The sequence below is a fragment of the Tetrao urogallus genome (genome assembly GCF_951394365.1).
Source record: "Tetrao urogallus genome assembly, chromosome: 2".
NCBI classification, from domain to species: Eukaryota; Metazoa; Chordata; class Aves; order Galliformes; family Phasianidae; genus Tetrao; species Tetrao urogallus.
Window position 1 is genome coordinate 37,296,578 of NC_136814.1, and position 17,248 is coordinate 37,313,825.

The 17,248-nt window shown below is 40.7% G+C and overlaps 1 protein-coding gene across 1 annotated transcript; it reads left to right on the forward strand.

Moving 5' to 3' along the window:
* Positions 1–10,894: 10,894 nt before the first annotated feature.
* GNG4 (G protein subunit gamma 4) lies at positions 10,895–16,768 on the forward strand (the record flags this gene model as incomplete). Its single annotated transcript, XM_079550046.1, has 2 exons — positions 10,895–10,990; positions 16,578–16,768. 2 exons carry the CDS (start codon positions 10,895–10,897, stop codon positions 16,704–16,706), a joined length of 225 nt encoding a protein of 74 aa, XP_079406172.1. The 3' UTR covers positions 16,707–16,768.
* Positions 16,769–17,248: the final 480 nt, after the last annotated feature.

Below are 17,248 nucleotides of genomic sequence, written 5' to 3' on the forward strand. Positions count from 1 at the left end.
TAGTTTGAATGTGTCCAGAATGACTGTGTAGGTGAAAAACAGAAGGCAGTCTAGGACAGTTATAAATTGTATGCGCATGCACAAACCTGGAGTGTATGGAGTCACCAGGAAGCTCTGGTTGCATACTCCAGTACCAGCAAAGTGGCGTATAAATGCTCTCACCTACAAGTCAAAATGCTGCAATACAAAACGTCATAGTATTTTTTTAAATCACTTCTTGGAAGCAACTATTTCAAAGATTGAATCAGTAGTGTTTGTCCCTCCTGCGTTGTAAAATGTCAGCAGTATGAAGCTCTGTAAATATTTATAAAAATGTCAGCATATGTATATCTGATTAGTCAAGGATGGTGGTGTTAGCTCTGGGGTAAGTGACCCAAAATTTAAAAAAATCCAAGATGATTCAAAATTGCTTTCTTTGAGAAGCAAAGAACTTAGTAGGTGCTTTTTGCACCGTCTAATGGTATTGTAATACTAAAAAATTAGATCCATCTTCATTTGCAACTTCTGCTGTCTTCTCTGTTCGGATGGTGTGAAAGTCTTTGGACAAAAACAAGGATGGGCAGACACCTCATAGCTTCACAAAGCAATAGCTAAATCGTGTTTTGGTTTTGTGTTCCACGTAGTGTTAACTCAGTTTGTAATACCTAGCTGTTGTGGTCCTGTGGCAGACTACACACACATCATACACACAGCCTGCCATCCCGAGCTCTAAAAACGGTACTAAAGAATGCACTGATGTGCTCGTATTCTCAGTGTCATTGAACTTCAGTGCACTGTAAAATGTTTGAATCCAAATGTTTAAATCGATGTTTATAGACACTGAGTGATTCAGAACAGTTTATGTAGGTACACTGTGCAAATATGCTATTTATTCCTAGGTGCTACTTTTGAGAGGGGAAAAAAAAAATAAGGTGCCGTTAATAGCTTACATCTGAATTCTTAGGCCAGATAGAAAAACTAACGCTGAAGCTGATGGATTTCAAGACCCGACTGACACTGAGTGCCTGCCTGCTAGGCATGCAAATGGTACAAGAATGCGACACAACTCTGATGCAGTTACATTTTTCTTCTTCATACCTTCGCTTTTTCATCATTGACATATTCCACTGCTGCCATACAGACAAACTGCTCTATCTTAGTTTTAAGGCTCATTTGCCTTCCGAGTACTGTGTTATGAAATCGTAATAAGATGTGCATACAGGAAAACAGTACACTTCAGACAATTCCAAATGGTCTTTACAGAAATTTTTGCGGCTTTCTGATTTTGGGGGTTTTCAAACTGGAAAAACTGCAGTCTTCTCAGTCCATGACACAGGTCGATTTACCTTTTTTAGTTCAATTAAGCAAGCAGCTGTATGAACTGAATTTTAAACTGCATATATTGTAGCAACGTTGTATGGGGTGGCTGTAGTCATGTTTTTCACTGTCTAAATGTTAATTTGAGGTCCAAATACAGACTGAAAAGCTTCTTGGCTCATGTTGAAGTGATGCGCTTTACTTAAGCGACAAAATACAAACGTGATGGTTTGGGGATGCTTTTGTCCTCCTAGAATTGGGATGTTGCTCACAAAGGCTTATTTTTATAAGGTAGAATTCCACTTGTTACAAATCAATATGCAAAATTGCTGGCCTTGTAAAAAGTGCAATATTATATATTTTTATGTATAAGTCAAAGATTTTTTTGAACTGAGGAATATTTATTCAGCTTAACGTTCTGGAACTATTGAAATACCATTGCAATAGTATATGTGCATGATGTACTGAAACCTCCTGTAAATTTCACATTCCACCCTGTCTTTGTATACACTGTCACACTGTTGGGTAATAAACAGACCTTTGTATCAAATGGAGATGGGCTAGAACCGTGTTTTTGGCTTAATTTTACCTCTTTTTGAGAGATTATCTGCTCGCTTCTCTCTAGTTCCTGTTCTGCTTGTTCTCAGGTCTTTAATGTTTTAAGGTTCTTGAAGGAGGAAAGTTCTGTTTGTGGGCTACATCATGTTGCTGTGAAACTGCACGAGGTGGGGTATAAGTTTGGAAGTGAGAAACTCAGTTGTACATATGTGCATGTGCCCCCCTTCTCATAGGATGTGGGGCTAGAAGTGGAAGTGATGTATCTCTAAGCAAAGATGCTTCCCCGTCCCACCAGCCGCCTCCTCTCAGAAAGCCTAGCTGAGCTGGGGAAAAATGGCAAAGCAGCTTCTTTAGAGGTTCAGGAGGAAAGGAAGGAAGGGAATGGTGTTGGTGGCAGTTGGAGACAGATCTCTTGGCTTCTCTGTGGCAAGGCCTATCTGATAGCCTCACAGAGTTTTTGTGGTGAACCTCTGTCACTGATTGCACTGATGCGTGTAATGAGAAAGGGAAGGCCATGCACTAGTTAGTTATATTTTCATTTGTAGCGGTGAAAGGGAACCTAGATATTGTCCCAAACATTTGTCCCAAACCCACTATAACAAATAGAAGGAATGAAAGAAGTCCTGTAGAAAACAACAGGGGCCGCTCCAAAAGTAGTGCATCCTATTTTATTATTTTGGTCTGAGGCTGATGTTGTGGGTATGGCACAGTGGAGGTTGAACCTTCCCACCAATATTCTGTCACTTGTTTCTCTGTGACAGACAGCAGCAGAGGGGCAATCTGACAAAATGATGTCTCACATACAGGAGAGTATGAAGCAAAGGTGTGGTATTAATGGCACCCACTGCACTTGTTGAATGTCTATGGAGACCAAAGTGTGGATGTTAGTACAGGGAGGCAGTGGGTGGTGTGTTTCATCAGTGGGGGCAGTGACATGTGTGGTAAACCACATTCTGGCCACACCACAAAATGAAGCACTCTTGTTTGTTGCTGGTGAAAATGCATAGCTATCAGTGGTAACTATTTTGAAAAAGTGTTTTGCACGTGAGAATTTGCTCTGTTAAATAGTGTTACTTTGCTCTTTGTCTTTTCCATGGAAATAAATAGGAAGCTTTATTTTTGGAGCAACCTACAAGCACATATGAAGTAAATCAAACAGTATAAAATATCCTGCAGGGGAAAAAGAGGGATTCTGTAAGTAAATAAAATGGTAATTTAAAGAAAATGGAAGAACTTTTAACTTGAAGCCTGAAATACAAGTTAAGGATAATACAAGTTAATATAAATTAATAATTAATATTATTAACATTAAATTATTTATTTATTTATTTAATATATTAATATTATTAATATAAAAATTAATAACATTAATAAAAATTAATACAAGTTAAGGATCTTCTTTGCACTGAAACCCTATCTATTTCTGAAGAAAGACCCAATAAAGTGTCTGTCCCTGAATACTGAGCAAGAGTCTGTGGAAGTCTGCAGAGAGCAGAGCAGGGGGGTAAGAAACCACATGGTTTCAACTGGCAAATTTAGTTCACCTTCATGTGGCAATTGTAGGGTTAATCCGTAAAATTACAGACAACCCGACCTCTGCTGCCAAGAAGTGCCTAGATAATGTAAGCTAATTCTCCCTAAAAGCTCATAACGGAGTCCCAAAAGTACTAGTTTTCTTTATGCTTTTTGTGTTGGCGTTTTCTTTTTCTCACATATGAAAACAAGTTGCAACATCCCGTTACTCTACCACAATAACACAAGACTATTTTAAAGCTGTTGCTTGCCTTAAAAAATCTTGTAAAATCCACTATGTGTTTTTGAGCTTCTAGATGTACTGAGAGCATCTTCTTTGACACTGTAGTGAGATAAAACTGCTGACAAACGCCCTCTGTGCTAATGAGATGTGGCAGTCACTTACCGGGTGCTAGCTCTGGGTGGGATCAGAAAGCCACTGGCTTTACACCTGCGTTCCACAACGGGCTGTGCTGTGTATTTCACAACTCTGGTGGGTAGCTACTGAAAGAGGATCAAGAACTGTGGCTGCTTGGTCTGACTGCACTCTTGCACTTTGCTGGGCTACCTAGCAGAGAGCCAGGCGAAACTAAGCTTGCTCACTTTTCCTCATGAAATTCTAAAATCCTGTTTTTAACACACCTGAATAACGCCTGCAGTGAACATATTGCATACGTTAGTGACGACTCTGATTATCTGAACCGCCTAGTAATTGCTTTGTTTCAGAGCATGTAAATCATTGATATGGTAAACAGAACCTTCTGTAGACTGATGGTGATGCTATTGCGTCTGAAAGGAGCAACTCTTCCATAAGCTACCCAATTGTCTGGGACCCCAGTGAAGGTAGGGCCATGTTTGTACATACATACGTCCAGTAAGGCATTTTGCCCTGCTTGCCTTTCTCCTGCCGCGTTTCCTTTTCCTGAATAACCATCCTAAAAGCCACGGACTCAGTCTTTGCGAGGGGGCATCTCTGCTTCGAAGCACCTATAAAAGCAGAACTTTGCCCTGCACTATATGGAAAACAGAAGCGCCTTGGAAACATTCGTGTCTGATGAGGGGGAGAAGGAGAGGCAGTGGTGGCAGAGGGGTGGACACACGTGCCTGTCCCTCAACGGGAGTTCGCTATAGCGGATCTCCCATCAGCACGCGTGTTTTTAGGGCCGATTTTTAGTTAACGGCGTTAACTGCCACTGAGCCTTACGGCTGATTCTCCCATTTGATTTGTGTACACTTTTCCCACTACGGCGCTGACTCATTTTGCCGTGCCCCATTAGCCGTGACAGCACAACTCGCGGAGGTCCCAGCACGGGTTTTTTCCACAGCGGAATCTTCTTACTCTTCACCCTCCCGTCGCAGGGCCGGCGCGAGCTCCTGTGCCAGAGCTGCTCTGCCAGCTCCGCGCTCCAGAAACGCGCAGACGCTCGCTCCGCGCCATTCGCTGGAAGCGTCCCAGCGGCTGACCGACTGCGTGGTGCCGCGGGCGGGTGCCGCCGCCTGCGGGGGAGGAGGCGAGGGCAGGGCGGCTGCAGAGCGGTGCCCGGGGAGCGCCCGCGCGGCCCCTGCCACTGGCGGCCGCGGACGGCTCCCGCCTCGCCGCGCTCAGGGTGGGTACCGGCGGCGCGCGCCGCTCCTCAGGGCCTAACGGCTCCGCGGCGGCTGACGGGCGCGCGGGCAGAGCGGCCACCGGTGAGCGCCGCGCTCCTCGGGCGCGGGAGCCTCGCCTCGCCGTGTGCCTGGAGCCGCGCGCCGCGGGAGGTACGGGCGGTCTGCGGCGGCCGAGTGCCGGAACCGGGCCGAGCCTGCCGTCCCGGGGCGGGGCCGGGCGCAGGGAAGCGGCTTCTGCACCTTCCCACTGGCGGGGCTGAGCGCGGGACGGGTGCGCGGCGCTGCTGCCCGGCCGCCGCGTGCGGTGCTGCCGCACAGGGATGCGGGTAACGGGCGGGGACGCCGCCGTCCGGCCGGGGCGGGTGCTGCGCCGTCTCTGTGCCTTACTTCTAGTTGGAACGGTCGCTTTTACCTGTGTATTTCTTTAGAAGTTCGCGAGTACCTTAAACTTCGTCAAGGAAGCGAAATAGCGGAGGGGGGAGTGGGGGTGGACTCTGTGCTGCAGACCTTCTGCTGCCCCGCTGGTGGTGCACAGACAGCATCAGAGGGTTGTCCATGCGAGGTTGGCTGCTGCCTTGGCTGCTGGAGCGCTGAGAAGCGAGTTGGTACTCGCGTACAGAACGCAGCGTGCCGATGTCGGAGCTCGGCAGCTGAGTGTCGTGCAGCGCCGTGTTAGATGGAAACAGAGCCGCTGAAGTTGAGCAGGTCTGCAGTTACTGGTGAAGTCACCGCATGCACAGAACAAGAGTTATGTTGTCTCCTTCTTGCTAAGAGCAGCCTTCCCGGTAACCATTTCTGTTGGTGCTAGCAGGTGTCTTTGGAGGGGGTGGACTTCCCCTCAACCTCTTCAGTATCTGTCAGCTTGGCACGGAACAGCTGTGAGGCTGTGAATGTTCTTTTTGTATACCTGGTGCGTTTGCACGTGGGTAAACACATATGGGCTCTTTCTCCCATTTTGAGTTTGGTTTGCCATCATGTCTGACTCAGAGGCTGTTCCCAGGTATGTCTGTGCCTGGATTACCTTTGCATGGGGAAGGCGTTCTGCTGAGGTGGAAGTCCTAGAAGATCTGGAGAGGGCCATAACATTCAGTAATTTTGAGTCCACCATTTTTGATTGCTGAAAGAAAAGAGAATGCAACAGTTTGAGTTGGGGTTTGTTAGATTTAGTTCTGCAGTATACACCTTTAGCTTTACTTTAGCTGTACTTGGAGGTGTAAGAAGATAAGCTTGCTGTGCAGCCTTTCATCCCACTGTAGAAAACTGTACCGTAGAGCTTGAAACTGGGTGTTGCTTCTGTGTTATCAGTATTTCAGATTCTTTCTGCATTCTTTTTCTGCATTCTCTTTAATAAGTGTTTAGAGGCTTTGGTAAATGTGCATTGCACCTCTTACCTACACGAGGTCAACCTTTACCTGCAAATATTGATGTAACTTCCTGGGTTATCAGGAGACAACTTGGCCTTTGAAGTGCTATCGGGTACAGTCTAATCTAATCTATAAACAATGCAGAAAAGTTGTTCTTCACAAACATTTTATGAGCCCTGGAGAGGAAAATCTTTGGCAATCAGTGAACTGCATCCAGGAAAAAAAAAAAAAAGAGAGAGAATGAAGATTACGTGGGATCAAAAAATCTAACAAGAAAAAAGCCCTCAGCTGAGCAGGATGGGAAAATGCCACTGTGCAGCCTGAGGATATGGCTGACCAGCATGGTGTCAGCCCACAGTAACTGCTCGGCTGGAAAAGGCCATGTAGCTGCTGACCCTGTTCTTTTTAACGTGGTCAGCATTCCCCTTAAAGAGCCATTGAGAATGGATGGATGAACTCAGCACATTACGTAACCATATTCCGGATAGATGAGATCCTGTATGATGTAGGACTACTGGCACACGCCAGTAACATGCAGACTGCACGTAGTCCGTTCACTAACATAGTTACTGTAACTACGGTGACTATCAGAGCCTGTGTACCTTTGTATCGATCTAACTTAATAGGAGACTGCTGGAAAAACAAGCAGAAATGAACACAGTGAGCACAGCTGAGCACTTTCTGGTTTGAGGATTGTAAGTAACTGAAAAGGTGGGGAGAAGTTATTCCTTGTGGGCATCCTGCCACCACGTGGGATACAAATGTTAGTGTGCCATCCCGGGAGCATGTAGGCCTGGAGAACACCTGAGTGTCTGCAGGGAGTGCTGCAGAGAGTGCTCAGGGCTGTCTGTCAGGCCGTGGGCGGGAGCTGAACACTGAGACAGAGATCCCATGGGAGCACAGCTGGAGGAGTTCTCATCTGACCCCAGGGAATGAGAGTTCACAGAAGGGATATGTAACAGATAGTCTATTACAATTTCTTTGCTCTCCAGAGCTTTATTTCTGAGCAACAAAGTTGTTTCATTAAAGAACATTGAGTGTAAAGTTATTAGAAGATATCATAGGATCTGAGGATTCGCAGGCAAAGCTTTATCTGCTAAGACATCATAGTTTGATTTGAGAATGGGAATTACTCTCATAGTCAACGTCACTTAATGTGTGATAGTGTCGTAGCTGATATGCTAGTGCTCTATTTGTGCATGAGGGAAGCCAGAGGTATATTTAGCTTGTGAAGTGTGAAATAGGAGTAACCTGCCTTACAAATTCTAAAACGCAAACTGGCTATATGGAAAAACAGACTAGATACTTAAATGGATGCTAAGCGCTTCCAGAAATACAGTGGTTAAATATTTAAGTGTGTGTAAAGGTCAGGAGAGGAGCAGGGTTTGGAACACAGTACAGGTATGTGCCTCAGGGCATAAACAAAACTCTTACTAGGGATAAACACAAATTTTCTACAGTGGCTGAAATACCTTTGGCCAGATTTTTTTCCTTTTTGAAGTTTATTTATGAAGCCTTCCACTCTGATTGTTTCCTGAAATAGTTTACCAGAGTAATGCAGATTTTCTTCTTATTTTTGCCTCATTTGTTGTATCAGAATGCACTATGGTTGTGGCATCATTTGAGAAAACAGGGTTTGGATTTTTAAAAGCATTTCAATGGCATTTTGACCATCCCTGAATCCCCTTTTCACTTAAAAGTGCTTAAAAACCAGGTGGATTTACTGGAAACACTGTTCTCTTCAGCTTCAGTGCAACCAGTAACATTTCACATATTCTCATTCTAGTGCATAAATTTCAGAGGTTGATTAAATTTACCAGAAAAGCTAAGCAGATCTGGAATTCTCTGTACTGTTCATGGAGTTTCAGTCTCTTAATTCAGTTTAGCTGAAATGCATTATTGAAAATCAGATTTCTTGTTTGCCTCTCAACTCGTGCTGCAGCAAATGGAGACTTGCCTCTGTACTGAGCTTAGATTTTTCATCTCTGTGGTCATTATTAGTCCAGCCATGAAGACGATAACATTTGGTGATTCATATTTGTGGGAGTATCATTTTGTAAACAAAGATAAATGCGTTTGTTCTCGTCTTTATAAATGGGTCAAACCTTAAAAGCTAGGAGGGTAGGTCAAAGAGGAAGCCCAGAGATGAGCTTTAATTCAGAACTTTCACTCTTCTGGCTGCCTGAAAGCCTTTTGTCCTTGCCCACTGCAAGTCAGAACATATCTGAACGCTGTTTGAAGACTGGCTGGTGGATTGGCTCTGGGGTTTCTTTTGTACTGTATGTTGCATTTTATCCAAAGCCATTTCTTCCACATGCATTTAATCCTGTGCTCTGTGAGGAGCATGAGTTAGCTGATTGTAGACAAAGACTGAGAGAAGAAGTAACATGTGTTCTAGCACAGTTTTAGTTAGTCAGGGTGCATTTCAGGGAGAAATTCGTGTTCCATCTAAATAGCATATACATGCACAGAAAGTGTTCTTTGTTTTGGCATACATTATTTTGGCACGCAATATAATTTAAAAAGTAGCATTTCTTCTTCCTAAGTTTATACAAGTACTGTACAGACTACCTAGGGCACATGGGTTGGAAGTCTAAGGTTCCAGGGTGGTTATTCATCTTATTTGATCTAGCAACAACATTGAGAACTGCATGGTAATGAGTTGACTTACTCTCATGCCCTTAGGAAGGAGCAATTCAAGAAAGCCACTCAAATACTGACCTACCTTAATTATGTGTCTCTTTGACCAGATCATGCTGTTTGAGCTTGGGTGTAGATCAGGCAGTAATTACATTCTTTTGTCTGAGTATCTGTGGACCAAGATGACTTCTGAAATGCTGCTACTTGAGTACTCCTAAGGGCAGAAAAAAACCAACTTACTTAAAGATAGCTATGAGCTGCAGGGTCTTTGGCACAGAGACGTCTTCCTCTTCCACTGCCTTTGTCACTCATTTCCCAGCCACAGCCTCACTATTCCCAAAGCTTTCTCAGTAGTACTTCACTTCCTTCAGATTAATCTACTAACAGCTCTTAAGAATGGTAAGCACAGCTATCAGATGCTTAATTGAAATCCCTATGGATATCACTCCTTACTGTACCGGTTCCTTGAACCAGGCATGGACCATCTGCCTTGCCCTCATGGGCAGCAGTTACATCCACATACAGGAATGCTTTCTTGAGCACACTTTGCAGCTGCTCCCTAAGAGAAGCAGTAAGAGCATATTAGAAATACTTGGAGTAAATGGCAACTTGATGTGAAACAGAGAAGTGGGAGGCTGAGGATGGGAAGAGGTGCAGAACTAGGGTTCCTGTCCCTTCATCAGAGCAGATGTGTATGCTTGCCCATATTAATCCCTTGTGTGTCCTACTTGTTTCTGTTCAGACAAATGGTAGTGATTTCCCAGATCTGTAAATGATCAGGCTGACAATGAAAAAATACCAGCTAACAATTATACAAACACTCTCTTTGCTTTTGGTCAATTCTTTTTACAACTCCGAGTGCATTTAAGGTCAAGCTTTTTTCTGTACCAGCCCATTAGACTACTCTTCTGAATGAGTTCATTTAGTGAAATTACAGTGGCTCTGAGAAGTAGTACTCATAAATTGAAATAAAGAGCTGCATCAAAAGCGTATATCAGTAACCATGAGGTGGTGAGCAGAATGTGCTTGTGTGATACAGTTTTATAGTAATTTAGTGCTGGTGGTGGAATGAGAGCTGTAAGGTGATGGGGGAAAAAAAGACTTGCCAGCCCTGTACATGATAATTAGCCTTGATGCTTCTGTATTTCTTAATGAGTAACTCTGAACTATGAACTTCCTGTGTGAGCCCAACGTGGGATGTTGTCTCGATCTGTTCATCTCCAAAGGAAACACTAAAAAGCAAGGGATAAGAACCAGAGTCAAATTTTTTGCTTACCCTGGACTTTACCAGGTCATATGCAGTACAGTATGCTATATAATATTTTATTCTTCTTTTTACTTCATTGGAGATCTCCAAGAAAAATTTGGAAACCACTGTGTTGTTTCTTCTCAATCTCGATTATTTCATTTCTAAATTATTTAGTTCCATAGACAAAATATTGACCCTTTCTCTACCTTAAAATACCCCTGTTTCCAAAGTTCAGTGAGGTCAGTGTGGCATTCATTATTACTGTGCATTTTTCTGATCTTTTTCTCATGTTAGTAGGTGTAATTAGGGTGTGGAGCCAAACTGCATAATGACTGAAAAGTCAGTTTGTCAACAGCTGTTCTGTGCTGGCACTCTGAACCAGGGTAACAATTTCTGCACTGGAACACTGGCAGTGTAATCTCATATTGTTTGCAGAATTCAGACAGTGCTTGCAGTTGAAGGTGCAAATATGTGATGCAATCAGGTACTATTGAGTAAGGGAACAGGTATAAATGATATGTGATTTGTATTTGTAACCCACAGCCTGGCATGGTCAGTATGGTGGGGTGGGGTTGGTTAGATTTTGATAACTGTCTTCTTCCTAATTGGTGTATTTGCTAGCTATACTTCTAAACTGTCTCAACTTTGCCTCCTCCAGGGAAACAAAATGAAGGAACTAACGTCAAACAGTACAACCAATATATCTCAAGCTAGGAAAGCTGTGGAGCAATTAAAAATGGAAGCATACATGGATAGGATGAAGGTAAACATAGGCTTATTTTTCATATCTTGAGTTCGTTTCATTTGAATTCATTTGTGGTATAACCTCCTTCCAAAAAGACCTGATCACCTGAAATCAAAATTCTTATTGAGGAATAACACAGTATCAGGTCATAAACTCACTAATTAGAAAGACAGTATTTATGACTCAGAAATATTAGTACAACTGACACAAATAATCAGTCACAATAAATTTCAGTTGTTTCGGCTACTAGTGCTGTCTTGTCAGAGACAGCTGAATTTGCATAGCTATAGTTTCTATTTTGTATAGTATCTTGACAAACTCATTTCAGATAGATGTACACTCATAGAGATGGGTATTTCTGCTTCCTTCAGTATGGCTCTGCCTTTTCAGCACAACCGTGCAGGTTAATTTTCATTTGAATCAGTCCCTGATTCAGGTCATGTTGCAGCTGTGTGAACAACAGAACTGACAAGGAGGAAAGTTAATGAGTGGAAGAGGGAAGGGCTGGAAAAATGTGGGCTAGTTTCTTGTAATTTGAATTGTTGATCCTTAGTAGATTATTTAGAACTTGCTTTTATATAATCAAACTATAACTTTCAAGTATGAAATCATTAGCTCAGTTATGCAGATAGCTTCATTTGTTAGATGTATAATGACATTCTTAATTACATATGTAAGAATTACATAGGTTACTTTTTGCAGTTAGTTTAATTAAAAAGAACACAGGCACTAGCAGGACCTAACAATCATCTGGCTTGCAAGTGTAATTATTTTACCTTTCAGCTTGGGACCAAAAAAGACACCAGAGACGTTGACATGTTTCAGTATTCCGAAATATATGATAACATAATGTAGAGCTAAAATATAACTAATGCTTATATTATACTAATACAAACTAAATGTGATCCACAAAAGGCTGATTTCTTGATTTCTAGAACGCCTTTGAATAAGTACATGAGGGATTATGAAAAGAGGTTGGTTTCCTTATTTCAATATCTGTTTTCCTTTTCATCTTTGAAATGATTAAGTGTGTACTTGGCAAATTTTGCCAAGAGGCTTCAAATGGTTCCAGTAGGAGATTTGAGTTTTCAGATCATAGCTGCAAAATTAGAGAAATGTTATTTTTCCTGGCTTCTTGCAACTACTTAAACTAGCTAGGCATTTAACAAAAGATCAGCCCCTTCAAAATAACTTAATCAGACTCTCTTTTGCAAGTTATTAGCCAAGTAGTTATTCCCATAGTAGACAAGACCACATTGTTAACATTAAAAAGATACTTTTCAAAGTACCTATGTTGTTGACCAGGGAAATCAAATGTTCCAGCTCATTTTTCTACAACAGAGGCACTTTGTTTTCTGTGGACAGCAGTTGCAACAATTAGGTCTGCTCAATAAAAGTTTTGTAGTTAAAATACATTTATAGTTACCCATTCCCTACTGTATTCCAGGTGTGGGGTTTTTTTTGTTTGTTTGTTTTTTGGTTTTTTTTGTTATGAGTTTATAATCAAGTCCTGCAACCATTCAGAGCAGCAAGCAATGCAGCGTTTTGGGGTTCAACAAAAACAACTCAGTGTGGAAGTGTGAAAGGAACAGGGCAGCTATAAAAGAGAAGATGAAGTTATTGGCATGTGGATTGGTTGCAGTAAGGTGTATTACTGTGGTGGGTTTCTGTAGACCTTAAAAATCCCTGAAGGATTGTAAATCAAACCTGTCTTACTTCTCTGCAGAAGGAATGGCTGGGATTATAACAAAGTAAACAGAAAGCAGGAGGTGCAGATTCAGAGATAGAAAACATGAAATGAAATCAGATGAACAGTGGCCTCGTGACTTGTAGAGTAATGCATCTGCCAACGCTGTAAAGTTGAGAAAGCAAAGATAATATTGGTGCTTTATCACTGCTGTCTCAAGTATAAAGCACTATTTAATCTTCCCTTCAAAAGCAGAAAAGCAAGGAGGAGTGGTCTGACATTAAGCATCATAGTGTATCAGCAATTACTACATTTTCTTTTTTCTTTAAGAAGATAGAAAATATTCCTAACAGATCCTGAATAGTGTTGGGAGATAAATGTGGTGGGATTGGCAATATATGTGTGTGAATCTCTTTGTTTTAGATGTAGAGGATAAGCAGAGTGGGTGTCTAAGCAAAGGTGGTAATTAGTCACAACCTATGACAAGACAGATGACATAGTAATTGCAGCATTTTGCCCTGTCACTGAAGCTTGTAATTATTAGTGCAGCTAACAGGATTATGTTCTAGCTTTGGCTGTTTTTATCACCTCTGTTATTCTAAAATGTAATGTAAAATTCCACAATCCTCCTAAGACTGATTCTTCAAAACATCAGAAGCATCAGAGTTGAGTGTTTTCGTCTTGTTTTGTTTGACTTTTTCGTTTGGTAATTTGACAACCAGACGTATTTATCATTAAAAAAAAATAAATATACTTTTATAAAATGTGAGATTGATGTGATACTGATGTATTCCATCCCCTCCACATATACAGCTTTAGATGTTTTTAAAAAATGAAATGCTGACTTTTTGCTAGAATTCATCAATCAAGCTGGAGTCTAATATTTTTTTTAGCCACTTCTGCAGTATGTAAAAATTACTTTTCATCTGCAGAGCAAACTATTGCACAGGTGAACTGAAATGATAAATGTGTGCCAGTTTTGTTTGAATATTCAAATTAGATGCTTTTACTTTAAGTCTTGCTAAAAGCTGACCAGAAACTGCCTGGCAGTATTCCCCTGAAGGTGAGTAGAAGCCATGGTAGACTGGCCTTGCCTTCATTTAACTTCCTCTATGACAGAAATAGGGCGAGTAGCACATTATTTTGTGCGGTAACAAACCAGAGTGTTGGCCAGTAGGCTACCTCTGCATGCTGACACATGCTAAAAAAAGCTATCTATCTATGCTGTAGCTTTAGTATAATGCGTAATGCAGAGGTCTTCTGCCACCGTTGGTCTGAATAATCACGCTGAGCAGGAAGTGTACTGGAGGCAAAACTATTTCGCTTTATTTTTTTGGCCACCGCTCTGAATTTGGTTCCTGTGGCTGTGAGCACTGTTGGCAATGTGTTCACTGCTGCTGCAGTGTGATCATCTAATTTAACTCTCCATACTAAGTGGTCATTTTTCCACTGCACAAGCATGAGCTATTTCAGTTGTTCAGTGAAGAAATTGCTATAATTCAGTTTCATAACCAATGTAATCCTCATGGGAGGATTTCTCCTCCTCACACCTTTTCTTGCTTAAAGGATGAAAATATACAGCCTAGTGCAGGCTAGGAGGCTGAGTTTGTGATAACGTACAGAAATCTGATAATGTTCCTCAGTACCATCCTTTTCATTGCTGTATGATGACTAAGCACAGTAATATGTAGAGAAACAATTAGAAAATTATATCCCTGGATTTATACCTTCAAAAAAACAAAGCAACATACTTGGGCTGCTGCAGCTTATCCATATGTGGAACAATCATGACAATTATGGGAAAGTTGGTCATCTTATATCAATCTGCTTAAGAAGTTGTTGGCTTTGTGAGTAAAATATTTCCTAATAAACTTTCTCAGTACCCTGTTGAAGACGAGTATGCTGAGCATCTTTAATAAATCCATTATCCAGGACCTAGAGAACTAGAGTAGGTCTCCATTAGATTATATGGTAATAAAATTTATTATGATACAGAACTGTAAATGCTATTGAACCTTTTTGTAGGCACCTATGGCTCAGAATTTAACTTGCTCTGTTTGTGTGAAACTGTTTTGGTTCAGGACCAAATAAATCAACAAAAGCATAAAACTGCCTTAATTTGATAAATGCAGCTGAGCTCGAAAGAAATAGAAAAGTGGAAATAAATATACCTGTGATTGTCATTACCTGAAGATACTTCTCCAAGATGCTGTGGTGTACATTCCTCCTGCAGTTACTAGAAACTTGTTAAGTTCTTTGGTGAATGAATTTTCTGCTCATTTATGTTTTCTTTAGGTCAGCGTAAGTCATTAGCACGGAAAAACATCTTTGCTGTTTTTTGAAGCTCAATACAAATTTAATAATCAGTCTACATTGTGCTTCTCTTTGGAAAACCTGCTGTTTAAAAATTCACACGTAAATTTAAAATTGTGAATACAACATTCCCACACTTTTAGCCATTATAGCTCTACCTCTGCCCAGCTTTTTGTCTTGCAGACTAATTCATAGCAAACTAATTTTAAGTAACCTGAACGCACCTGCTTCTTCAGCTGGGAAGCCAACCATAGAAAATCTGTGGGTTTCAGCATTCTGCAAAGGCATATTTAGTGGATATTTTAAAGATAGAAAGTCACTTCTTATCTTCTGGCAGTTAATTTAATTGTTGTGTGAATCATGATTTGATATCCATTGACTTTGTAGAGCTAATCTAAAGCCTACCACAAGATGGACTTTTGCCAAAGCAAGCAGAGCGTGGGGAAGCTAAAGCCAACAGTGATGACACGCCTGTCATAAACATATCTGAAATCAGATTTATTTTTCGTCTTTGCTATATTTGTGCAAAGATGCTAACTTCAGTGTTTGACAAAGGAAAATCTGTCCTGGTGATCAGGGGAAAGACTTTGTAAACTGTCTCATTCTCTTTATCATAATACTGAAAATGCGGTAATTCAGCAAAGCGAAGAAATGCAGATAATTGTAAATATCTTGTGAACTGAACAGAAGTAATTCATGTCTGTATGAATGTCCTAAGTTCTTGAGGGGAAAAAAACTCCCAAACAATTGAACGACAGTATTCTCAAGTCACAGAGTTGGAAAAGTTTGAAGATTTTAGCTAAACCTCAAATAGTTTCATCTTTCTTTCTTGCAAAACTTCTTGAATATCAAAACACTGTTACATTCCTATAGGGAATGTATAGCTTATTTATAGTAAGGATAAGCCAGATTTTAGAATTTGGAGATGTTACAGTTTTTTATTTTAGAAGAATATTTAAGTGACGATCAAATTTAATGTGATGAGTGAAACATTACTTAGAATAGTTTACTAAACAGAAGATAATAGTCTGAATTATCTCATTTAACTTAAATGAGAACTATTATTCAAATTATTATTTTTACTCCCCATTTAATATTTCATTTCTTAGTTCCATTTCCATGCTCACATGCCTCAATATCTTTTTTTCCACATCCAGATGTGGAAAGGATAGAGAGAGTCCATAGAAAACTTTGCAATTTTGCTGCTTTGATGCCTGGGAATAAGAACTGAGGCAGAAGGCCTCAGAAGGCACGTATCTACAAAGACATTTGTCATGAAGGATCCCTTTTGCTTACAACCAATCAGCAGATGGATATTTCAGTGCGTATATTCTCCTGACCTCCCTACTGATGGAGATGAAAAGCTGGATATAAATCATATAAGTCAATACCATGCCCTGTCACTGGGTTAGGTAAAGTGTATATGAGGCTTACTAGGTATAATAAGAGCAAATTCAGAGCTGTGGAGTCCAATAACATGAAGAGTAAAGCAGTTTACTGTTTGAAGACAGTTTCCAATTCTGCACGTTACATGAAGAATATTAACTCACTGCCAATTGGTTTGGATTTAAGTGTTACAGTGGTTCTTCTTTTTTCTTCTGGTAGGTATCCAAGGCTGCAGCAGACTTACTGGCATACTGTGATGCTCATATTGGAGAAGATCCCCTTATAATCCCAGTGCCTGCATCTGAAAATCCCTTCAGGGAGAAGAAACTCTTTTGCACAATCCTTTGAGTCGGTTTTCAAGTAAAAATATTGTATGTTAAAATTTGGTATCAGTGATGCATGTTTTTGGATTTAGCATATCTTCCTCAGATATCAATATTTAACCTAGGATGACAGTGTTTTTAGAAGGTAGTGCATTTCCTGTTAATAAATAAATAAAATAAAAATAAAAATCTTAAAAAAAAATCAAAGTAATCCTTATTTTTCAGACCAGTGCATAAATTTCATTTCAGTTTTCATAAACGTTCCATGGTTCTTAATGAAAGTATCTAGAACAGTATCGAGTTGTAGATATCTTTGGCAGTCATAGATTTTTCTGAGACCTAAATGAGTCATACCAACTATGAAGCTATTTTTAACATTCTTATTTTCTTCAGAAGGTGAATTTAATTCATCTGCCTTTACAAATTTTTATCTAAAAAGAGTAGTGTGACCTTTCCACGAGAGACACTATTAAGGAAAAAATGCCAGTGATCTACAATGTTTGGAACGGTCAGTCTTATACAATAAGTGATGTTTGTAAGTACGTTTTGTGAAAGCTGTAATAAACT